The 11,130-nt window shown below is 50.0% G+C and overlaps 1 protein-coding gene and 1 long non-coding RNA gene across 2 annotated transcripts; one reads left to right on the forward strand and one right to left on the reverse strand.

Moving 5' to 3' along the window:
• Positions 1–4,094: 4,094 nt before the first annotated feature.
• On the reverse strand, positions 4,095–9,132 carry Gm38973. Its single transcript, XR_881908.3, has 3 exons — positions 8,150–9,132; positions 5,899–6,044; positions 4,095–5,142 (listed from the first exon to the last, which is right to left on the reverse strand). It is a non-coding gene; the product is annotated as a predicted gene, 38973 (long non-coding RNA).
• Positions 8,824–11,107, forward strand: Ttc9b (tetratricopeptide repeat domain 9B). Its single transcript, NM_028417.1, has 3 exons — positions 8,824–9,247; positions 9,812–9,994; positions 10,811–11,107. The coding sequence occupies exons 1-3, from the start codon at positions 8,827–8,829 to the stop codon at positions 10,924–10,926; spliced, it is 720 nt and encodes a 239-aa protein (NP_082693.1). The 5' UTR covers positions 8,824–8,826; the 3' UTR covers positions 10,927–11,107.
• The last annotated feature ends 23 nt before the right edge of the window (positions 11,108–11,130 follow it).

Here is an 11,130-nt window from a genome sequence, read left to right on the forward strand (position 1 = left end):
CTTCCACAGACACCAGGAACACACATGCTACACAATACATACCTGCATGCATCCATGCTCATAAAAAAAAGTCATTTAAGACCAGGCAGTGAGTCAGGCGTGGTGGCGCATGCCTTTAATCCCAGCACTCAGGAGGCAGAGGCAGGCAGATTTCTGAGTTCGAGGCCAGCCTGGTCTACAAAAAAAAAAAAAAAAAAAAAAACAACAGGCAGTATAAGCACACACCTTTAATCCCAGAACCCAAAAGACAGAGGCAGGTGGATGTCTGAGTTCAACGCCAGCCTGGTTTATAGAGTGAGTTCCATGACAGCCAGGGTTACACAGGGAAACCCTGCCTTTTAAAATCTAAAAATAAAGCCGGGCGTGGTGGCTCATGCCTTTAATCCCAGCACTTGGGAGGCAGAGGCAGGCAGAGGCAGGCAGATTTTTGAGTTCGAGGCCAGCCTGGTCTACAGAGTGAGTGCCAGGGCAGCCCGGGCTACACAGAGAAACCCTGTCTCAAAAAAAAAAAAAAAAAAAACAAAAAATAAATAAATAAAAATAAAATCTAAAAATAAACAATGAAAAAATCTTTTACAAAGTTTTGATCTGGGGCTGTACTGTAAGGTACTTTGCCATCATGCTGGGGGACCTAGGTGTGATGATAGCCCAACACAGACAACGCAGAGTACCGCTTAGGGCTTGGTATAGACCCGGTTACTAGTCTGCATGAATGCTCAGTTATTCTGCAGACTATCTTGTCTGGAGTGTGGCTCAGCAATAGTCTGCTCACAGTGTGAAGTGCCGTGGACTCCACCCCCAGCACCCCCCTCCCCTAAGAGAGTGTCTGGATCAGGGTTTGCTGTTTGATGGAGTGGTGTTTCTTCATGGTTAAATTCACTCTGGTTTTGAGTCTTTAAAAAATAGAGTTCTGGGGCTGTTGAGATGGGTAAGAGCACTGATTGCTCTTTCGAAGGTCCTGAGTTCAAATCCCAGCAACCACATGGTGGCTCACAACCACCTGTAATGAGATCTGACGCCCTCTACTGGTGCATCTAAAGACAGCTACAGTGTACTTATGTATAATAATAAATAAATCTTTGGGCCAGAGTGAGCAGGGAGTGAGCAAGAGAAGTTGACTGGAGTGAGCAGAGGACCTAAACCATCTGTACAGCTACAGTGTACTCATATACACTAAATAAATTAAGTAAGTTCTTTCCCAGCACTTGGGAGGCAGAGGCAGGCAAATCTCCGAGTTCGAGACCAGCCTGGTCTACAGAGTGAGTTCCAGGACAGCCAGGGCTACACAGAGAAACCATGTCTTGGGAGAGAGAGAGAGAGAGAGAGAGAGAGAGAGAGAGAGAGAGAGAGAGAGAGAGAGTGTCTTTAGTACTTATCTGTTTGGTTTTGTTTTCTTTTGTAATGGGGTCCCTGGCTGACTTGGAATGCACTCTGTAGACCAGGCTGGCCTTGAACTCACAGAGATCTGCCTGTGTCACCCTCTAGAGTGCTGGGATTAAAGGTATGCGCCACCAGGCCTGTCCAGTTATTTATTTGTATGTTATGTGTGGGTGTTTGACCTGTGTGTAGTGCATCCATATACATAACCATGGAAGCCAGAAGAGGGCGTCAGCTCCCATGGAACTTGGGATAGTTTCCCCTTTGCATTCCTGGCTCTCTCTCTTGAGTGTTCTGGGACTACTGCGTTTAAATCAAGTCCAACCTGTGCATCCATTCATTCAAGAAATCCTTGTGGGCCAGGTGTGGTGGCGCACGACTTTAATCCCAGCACTCGGGAGGCAGAGGCAGGCGGATTTCTGAGTTTGAGGCCAGCCTGGTCTACAGAGTGAGTTCCAGGACAGCCAGGGCTACACAGAGAAACCCTGTCTCAAAAAAAAAAAATCCTTGTGAAGGAACTACTATGTGCCAGGTAGTATTCTTGACCCTGGAAATACAGCAAGAGTGTGTGTTGGAGATGGGGGTGGGATAACAAAAAGTCCTACCCGAGGGGCTCACACTCCTGTTAGAAGGCAGTGAGTGCCCAGAAGCCAGACATTGGTGCGTGTTTCTAATTCCAGCACTCAGAAGTAAAGAGAAATGTCAAGTTCTAGCCAGCCCAATCTACATAGAGAGCCACTGGTTTTGTTTGTTTTGTGTGTGTATGTGGTTTGTTTGTTTGTTTGTTTGTTTGTTTGTTTGTTTTTGAGACCAGGCCTCTCTGCTGTCCTGGAATTTACTATGTAAACCAAGCTGGCCTTAAATTGGAGATCCACCTGTATGGCCCAATCACTGGGATGAAAGGTATGCACCACACCTAGTCAGCTGTTGTCTTTCTAAAAAGCACTTAGGAGAGAATAAGTGCAAAGAATTAGCAAGAGACCATGGTTTCCATGGAGATAAGCAGTAAGGGTTCATGAGTCCCGGAAGAAAGACACCTTGGACTCAAATAGTACATAAAAGCAAAGAGTGTTTTATTCTGCAGAGGTCCAGCAGGCTGGGGTCTCCCATTACAAGACCCGAGAGACACCCAAGTGATTTGCAGGCCTGATTTAAAGCACAATAGTGAATTCTGGGTAAGTGACCTCTCTGTTAATCTGTTGGGTCCACTGTTAGAACATCCATTATCAGGGTATGGGAGCTGGAAACTTGCGGGAGAGATCTGGAAACTGTTGCTGAGGAAGTAGCTGAGGATAGCTGGAAATAGCTGCTGACCCATTGTCCTTGCCTCAGGCCAGGTGGCAGGCGGCTTCTGAGGACCGGACTTGCCCAGTTCTTGGAAACAGAGATTTAGGCCTTGTCTACTTAACTGCCGGTTTGAAGCCTGTCATGGAGTCAGTCTAGCCTTCTCAAGGGAGCCAGTATCTTTTTTCAAAACAGATTTGTTTTATTTATGTGTATAGGTGAAGGTTGTCTTCAAGAGAGTAGCAGGTCCCCCAGACCTAGATTAACTGGTGCTGGGAATCAAACTCAGGTTTCCTGGAAGAGCATCAAGGCTCTTAGTGGTTGAGCCAGTGCCCACGCCCCTAGAGTCAATATCTTAGAAGAGGTCTGGGAGCATCTTTAGTCTGTAAAGCAAACTCAAACAATCCCTCTGGAGTATAGTGAACTGCTTTGCACTCAGTGTCTTGCGAGAACTTCCATCTGTGGATAAAGAAATGAGGGTAGGGGCCTGGAGAGATGCCTCAGTGGTTAAGAGTACCAACTGCTCTTCTGAAGGTCTTGAGTTCAAATCCCAGCAACCACATGGTGACTTACAACCACCCATAATGAGATCTGATCTTCTGGGGTGTCTGAAGACAGCTACAGTGTATTTACATGCAATAAATAAATCTTTTTTAAAAAGGGGTGGGGCTGGTGAGATGGCTCAGTGGTTAAGAGCGCCGACTGCTCTTCCGAAGGTCCCGAGTTCAAATCCCAGCAACCACATGGTGGCTCACAACCATCCATAACAAAATCTGATGCCCTCTTCTGGAGTGTCTGAAGACAGCTACAGTGTACTTACGTATAATAAATAAATAAATCTTAAAAAAAAAAAAAAAAGGCCAGGCGTGGTGGTGCATGCCTTTAATCCCAGCACTCAGGAGGCAGAGGCAGGCAGATTTCTGAGTTCGAGGCCAGCCTGGTCTACAGAGTGAGTTTCAGGACAGCCAGGACTACACAGAGAAATCCTGTCTCGAAGAAAAAAGAAAGAAAGAAAGAATGAGTGAATGAGTGAATGAATGAATGAAAGAATGAGCGTAGAAGCCAGCTGTGGAATTTCACAATTTCATGCTCATAATCTTAGCACTTGAGAGGCTGAGATAGGATGATTGTTGAGTTCGATACCAGCCTGAATTACAACGAAGGTCTGTCTATTAAGAGGGGAGTATGCTGGACAGTGTGGCTCATCTATCGTTAAGAGCTCTTCCGGAGGACTTGAGTTTGAGTCCCAGTACAAATGGTAATAACAACTGTTCCTAATTCCTTTTTTTTTTTTGTTTGTTTGGGTTTTTTTTGTTTTTGTTTTTTTGTTTGTTTGTTTTGTTTTGTTTTTTCGAGACAGGGTTTCTCTGTATAGCCCTGGCTGTCCTGGAACTCACTCTGTAGACCAGGCTGGCCTCGAACTCAGAAATCCGCCTGCCTCTGCCTCCCAAGTGCTGGGATTAAAGGCATGCGCCACCACGCCCGGCTCTGTTCCTAATTCCATGTCAAGAGGATTCAAAACCTTTTTGTTGGTCTTCATGGACACCAGGCACGTGCGTGGTACACAGATACATACACTCAGTCGAAACACTCATACACACAAAATAAATACCAAAACAAAAAACCGCAAAGCATTTAAATGAATAGCCACAATACACAACTGTGCCAAACCAGGTCATTGGAACACAGAAGCAGGGTTTATCTACAACTTGTAGGCTTATGTCATCGGTCCCCCCCCCACTTTTTTTTTTTTTTTTTTTTTTTTTTTTGGTTTTTCGAGACAGGGTTTCTCTGTATAGCCCTGGCTGTCCTGGAACTCACTTTGTAGACCAGGCTGGCCTCGAACTCAGAGATCCACCTGCCTCTGCCTCCCGAGTGCTGGGATTAAAGGTGTGCGCCATCACGCCCGGCTTATCGGTCTCATTTTACAGACCAGGAAACTCAAGTCTGGAAGTGGGACCACACTCATCCATCCCAATAACTCCAGAGCAGAGGGTCCAAGGCTCCCATAATGCTTTTCCTTCTGTCCACGGTCGGCCTCCTTCTGCCGGCTCCTTCCGAGTGTGGAGCACCCCACCCTCAGCCACTTCAGTTTCTGTCTGTACCATTTAGTCCCTCTGCTCTGCCATTGGCTGCCGGCTGCTCTGCCCTGGAGCAGCCCTCAAGTGCTTCAGGGTAGGGGCGTGACCCACACGCAGTGGGACGCAGTGGGCTTGGCGAGTATGTAGAGGCCTTGTATAAAGTCATTCTCTTTGCCGCTCACTTCCTGAAGCTGTCCCTGTTGTCCCTGAGCCTGTACAGGCTACACGCAGGAACCAGGTCAGCAAACAGCTGTGGCTCTGAGCCTGGCAAACCATGGGTGCTTGACAGGGTGAGCTCCAGACATGGCCCAGAGCTCTGCAGTTGATGGTCTTGGCCGAGGGTAGTGTCTTGGTTCTCTTGGGCACCAAGTAATAACTGCCTAGTTACTGTCTTCACCATCTATGAGAATAAGAGAAAATTATAGGAACAACACTTTTTTATTTTTCTGAGTTGGTAAAAATGTGTCTCGTTTGCTTAGCTTTTAGGGATCCATTTGTCTTTCTCTGGGGACGATTGTGCATTCTTGGGGACTCTCAACCTGGGCTCAGGGTGCTTTTCCTTAGAATCCCCCAGTGAGGGGCCAGGGGCGTGACTCAGTGGTAAAGCCCCTGCCGAGAATCCTAGAATCCCCCAGTGATAGGCTGGAGGCAGGGCTTAGTGGAACAAGCTGGAAGCCTCAGGTTGTACCCCCTGTAACCCTCCCATCTTCCTATACTCAGGGTAGGGTAAGTGCCCACTCAGTTCCACTTCACCTTCCCTTGGATTCTGGCTCCCTCTAGCCGCATCCTAAAAGAAGAATAAGGTGTGACTGCCCTTCCTTGGTATCCTCTAGTTCCAACCTGCCCCAGTCACTCCAACTCCAATGACTTATATTATATCACTCTTTTTAGCCCAAACTTCTAGTTCCCTTTCCTGCTTGACTTCTTTTTTCTGCATGGAGTTCTCTGAAACTGGAGCCTCTGGAGCTGTCCAAGTTCTGCACTGCCCCCCCCCCCCCACCTTTCTGTCTTTCTAAAGTATACTCACTGCCCCGACGTCGGGCCGCTAGCTTGACCATTCTCTTGCTTCGCATCCTGCATCTTTCACCTTCCGGAGCCCCAGCCCCACTCATAAATAAATAAATAAATAAATAAATAAAACAAAACCGCAAAGTACCTTGGTAGTTTTAATTCAACAAAAAGTCTTTCTTTTCTTTGGAGAGTCCTTCATCCTTATTGGTCGAATTTCAGTCCCGCACTCGATTTTGACTGGTTGCTTCCAGGCTTCTATAATTCCTCTGATTGGATAATCACAGCAAACCTCTTAAAGAAAGGAAGAGGCAAATTCTAACCTCTTCCGCCAGGGGGCACTGGCGGGCTTCCCGAGGGTTGCTCTTCAGGAAACAAAACCAAAAACTCCCCAAAACTGGGATCCTTTCAGAGGTGGGAAGAAACTTCTGAAGATGGGAAAGGTGAACAAACTGGGCCCGCCCTATTTACGAAGAGCACTGCCTCGACCTGGTTTGTCAGCTTTGCAAATTTTGTAAAACTGATTGAAGATCTATGATTCCATAAACACTAATACATTTGTATGTAAGCATACATCATATATACATAATATAGGGTCTTGCTAAGTAGCCCCGGCTGGCCTCAAATTCCGTTTTCCTGTCTTCGCTCCTTGGGTTCTGGGGTTACAAGTGTGCGTCACACTCTCGGATAATTCAATGTTATAAAAGATTTATTTATTCTTGTGTGTCTGAGTGAGTTTGTGTGCATTATGTAAATGCAGGTCCTCTCTGAGGCCAGAAGAGAGCATTGGATTCCCTAGGACTGAAGTTACACGAGGTTGTCAGTCACCACGGGGGTTCTAGGAACTGGACTCAGTTGCTTTGGAAACTCAGCAGGAGCTAACCCTGAGCCCTTTCTTCAACCCTTAACTTGATCCTTTTAATTGATGGTAGAAACCCAACACACACACATGCAGGCCTGTGCAGGTCATCAGCCTGGGGAAGTCTCTCCTATTTGAGGGCTGGAATGTAGTTGGTACACAAAGCCTTGAATCAGATCTCTAGTGCTGCATAAACTCCAAGCATGGGCATATGTACCTAATGCCAGCATTGGAAAAGGAGAGACGGAGATCTGAAGTGCAAGGTGAGGTTGGGGTTTGGGGTTTGTTTTTTTTTTTTTTTTTGGTTTTTCGAGACAGGGTTTCTCTGTATAGCCCTGGCTGTCCTGGAACTCACTTTGTAGACCAGGCTGGCCTCGAACTCAGAAATCCGCCTGCCTCTGCCTCCCGAGTGCTGGGATCAAAGGCGTGTGCCACCACGCCCGGCCGGTTTGGTTTTTTTTTAAAGATTTATTTATTTCATGTATGTGAGTACACTGTAGCTGTCTTCAGACACACCCAAAGGGGGCATCGGATCCCCATTGCAGATGGTTGTGAGCCACCATGTTGCTGGGAATTGAACTCAGGACCTCTGGAAGAGCAGTCAGTGCTCTTAACCACTGAGCCATCTCTCCAGCTCCCCCCACCCTTTTGTTGTTGTGGTTTTGTTTGTTTCTTTTTTGCCTGCATATGAGTATCTTGAAAAGAAATTCTAAGAGGATTTAAAATTTACACTCTTTGTTTGTGTGCATGTGCATGCTTGTGTGTGTGTGTGTGTGTGTGCATGTGTGTGTGCATGTGTGCGTGCGTGTGCATGTGTGTGCATGTGAGTGTGCATGTGAGTGTGCATGTGTGTGTGCGCGTGTGTGTGCATGTGTGTGTGCGTGCGTGTGTGTATGTGTGTGTGCGCGTGTGCGCGCGCGTGTGTGTGTATGTGCGTGAGTTTGTGTGTGTGTGTGCAGGTATATGTAGGAAGGGGTCAGATAACCACTTTGAGAGGCTGGTTCCACAGATGGAACTCACGTGGTGGCTACTGCTATGTTGCTGGCCCATAATGAACGAATTTCTTTCCTTTTCCCCCTCTTTTTTGAGTCAGGTGTAGCTCTGGCTGGCCCGGAAACCATAGAGTTCTGCTGCTTCTGCCTCCTAAGTGCAGGGATTGCAGGGGAGTGCCACCACAGCGCAGCCGCAGCCGCATTTTCTTGGTTGTCCTTATTGTACTGGTGGTCCTGGGCTGTCAGTGGGGACCCTTGTCACCTCCCCACTGGCTTTTCTGGAAATGGAAGGCAAGGGACAGAATGGCTAGGTTGCAGAGTTGCCTTTCCTCCAGGAAGTCCCCAGTCACACTTCAACCTAGAGCAAATGCCTCCTCTGACTTCTCCATGCTAGCCATGGCTCTCCTCCTGCGCTTCCCAGGATCAGCCACTTTGGGCTGTTACAGGTCTGTCTCTCCACTAGGCTGTGAACCTAGGAGATGTGGCTCTATCTAAATAATTCTTTCTCTCTCCTTTTCCCTCCCTTCTCCTTAATCTCCCACACCTACCTTTTCTTTGTAGTTCATGGCTGATCTGGAATTTCCTCGTTAGCACCAGATTAGCTTCAAACTTCTTTCCACTCTCCTGCCTCAGATGTCCGAGTGTGACTACAGGCAGGTGCTACCCCACTTGACTTCTGTTGTTGTTGTTTGTTTTTACATTGGCCCATCAACCCCCTCCCCCTGAACAGAAATTGAGCAATGGCTATTTGTTTATTACATAAAGAATCGATTCCAACGTATGTACTATTGTCCCGCACTATAGTACAATAGGTAATTTGAGGGGATTGTCCAAATCATAGAGTAATGAGAAACCAGTGTCTGAAGCCGGGCAGCTTGACTCCCAATCCTGTATTCTTATCCAACATGCCAAATGACTAGTGGGCTGAAAACCAGCTTTCCACAAAACTGATGTCTGCCCGCTCAGCCTTTTTCTTCTAGAAATCTCCGGGAGAACATGCAGTCGGGTGGGAGGGTAAGGACTGTGGGGACAAGGGAGAGGCGCCAGAACAACTAGACCCAGGCTGGTTTGAGGGTGAGCGAGGGGGAGTTTGGAGGGGTTTTTCTAGACCCATAGGGGGCAGCCGGAGACGGCAGCCAGAGATGTGGGGGCGGAGAAAGGGTGGGGACCGGCCCCGCGGGGGGCGATGCGGTAGCTGCAGCGGCGGCCGCAGGAGTTTCCCACAATGCAGCGCGGCGCGCTGTCCCCGGTGCTGATGCTCAGCGCTGCCCCGGAGCCTCCACCGCGCCCGCCTCCCGCCCTTTCCCCGCCGGGCCCCGGCTCAGCGCCTCGCCATGGCTCTGCTCGGTCGGGTCCTGCCCCAGAGCCGTCTGGGGGCCTGGCTGCGGCGCTCGACAGCAGCCTGCGGGCTGCCGTGGCGTTCAAGGCGGAGGGTCAGCGTTGCTACCGAGAGAAGAAGTTCCGAGAAGCCATTGGCAAGTACCACCGGGCACTGCTGCAGCTGAAGGCGGCTCAAGGGGCCCGCCCTGGCGGTCTGCCCACCCCCTCCCCGGGACCCACCACCAGCCCGGGGCCCGCCCGCCTCAGCGAGGAGCAGCGGCGCCTGGTGGAGAACACAGAGGTTGAATGTTACGACTCCCTCACTGGTACGGGGCCGTCGGGGGGCGCAGAGGACTCGGGTGAAACGGGTGGGTAGTGAGGGGGTAATCAGGAGGCTATAGAGCCTGTGGTGGCTGGAAGCTGAAGGAGTCAGGGCTGTGGTCTGGCGGGGAAGACTACAAAACTTGCTGAGGAAGAGAGTTGGGAGTAGATGAATAGGGCTTCTTGGATGGAGTAAGCAGGGGCTTGAATAATGAAACGGGCTCTGGACTTGGTCTTCTAAGCCCCACTTCCCTGACTCATTCTTTCCCCCGGTCTGCCACGCATGAGCCAAGGTTAGAAAGGCTTACCCTGCACCGGCTATTTCGTTCTTGGACCCTCCCTCTATAATTACTTGGGAAAACCTCCAGCTAATTGCTTCAGACTTGTCTGTCCTGCGCCCTCTAGCGGCGGCGCAGATAGCTCTTATACTAACAGGTTAGCTGATTAGTGTCTCCTGGTGGCCAGAGCAATCCCATATGCCCAGGGGAAGAGGTCAGGTTATTTGAGGTCATGTGAATCCTAGGGGATGCAGGCTGTGTCTGAGACTACAGGGTCTCTGCATCCCACAGCTTGCCTCCTGCAGTCGGAGCTGGTGAACTATGAGCGGGTGCGTGAGTACTGTCTCAAGGTGCTGGAGAAACAGCAGGGCAACTTCAAGGCCACCTATCGTGCCGGCATTGCCTTCTACCACTTGGGTGATTATGCACGTGCGCTGCGCTACCTACAGGAGGCCCGCAGCCGAGAGCCCACAGGTGAGTGGCAGGGCTGGGCTGGGCAGGGGGTTAGAACAGAGGAAACCTAGGCGGGAGGACCAGGGCAGAGCCAAGCCACCCCAGGGAAGTGCTGTTACCAGCTCCAGACAAGCTCTCTCTAGCTACCTAAGATTCCTCATACACTCATCCAGCACCCATCCACCGTCCCCAAAGGTATACTCACCTTGTTCCTCTGGCATTTCCCCAACCAACTCTCTTCATTGGGAATTGAACCTAGGGCCTCATGCATGCAAGGCAAGCACTCTACCAACTAGGCTACATCCCCAATGCTTTAGCCCATCCGTGTCCCTATCCACTCACCGACGATGGCCTTGAATATTTCTCCCCCCACACCCATATTCCTTCACTCCCTCCTGGTCACACTCAGCTCCTCTGTCACCTATGGCCCTCCACTCATCTGCTTGTAATGCTTGTTCTCTGCCCTCGGGAAGAGCAGTCAGGGTACTCATGTGTCCATGTGTGTGTAGACATGACACAACCCCATGGGGAGGGGACACAGCAGGAGCTAGATGTAGGGCTGTGGGAGCAAGGAGGCAAGATTAGCTTTCCCGTGAAGTGGTTTGCTGAGAACAGTTGTCACTTGGGGATGAGTGGAGGTGGGAGAGGAGCCTCTGCCGACAGAGCGACAGAGCGCGGCTGCTGCCGCTGCCACACGTGTGAGGTAGGAGGTGTGAAATCTCTCTGGGTGGCTGGTACAGCTGAGGTGCCGGGAGTGAGGTGCTGACTGTCCTGAGGACATAACTATCGGCTGCTGTCTCAGGACACCCAGATAATGTTCCCGTCCCTCCCCTGCAGACACCAATGTTCTCCGCTACATCCAGCTGACTCAGCTGAAGATGAACCGTTGCAGCCTCCAGAGGGAAGACAGTGATGGTGGCACTGGAGGCCCAGCTCGGAATGTCGTGGGCTGAGGCCAAGGGGCAGCCTCTACCTTAGTCCCTCCAACCCTACTGGGCACCTTCCCCTGACCTGCCCAGCTCGGAATGTCTGTCGTGGGCTGAGGCCAAGGGGCAGCCTCTACCTTAGTCCCACCAACCTCACCGGGCACCTTCCCCCGACTCATGCGTTTACTGGTAAAGCCGCTGCCACTGGCGCCTCCTTTGTGTGGTCTTATT

This window comes from Mus musculus, chromosome 7, assembly GCF_000001635.26.
Source record: "Mus musculus strain C57BL/6J chromosome 7, GRCm38.p6 C57BL/6J".
Taxonomy (NCBI): Eukaryota; Metazoa; Chordata; class Mammalia; order Rodentia; family Muridae; genus Mus; species Mus musculus.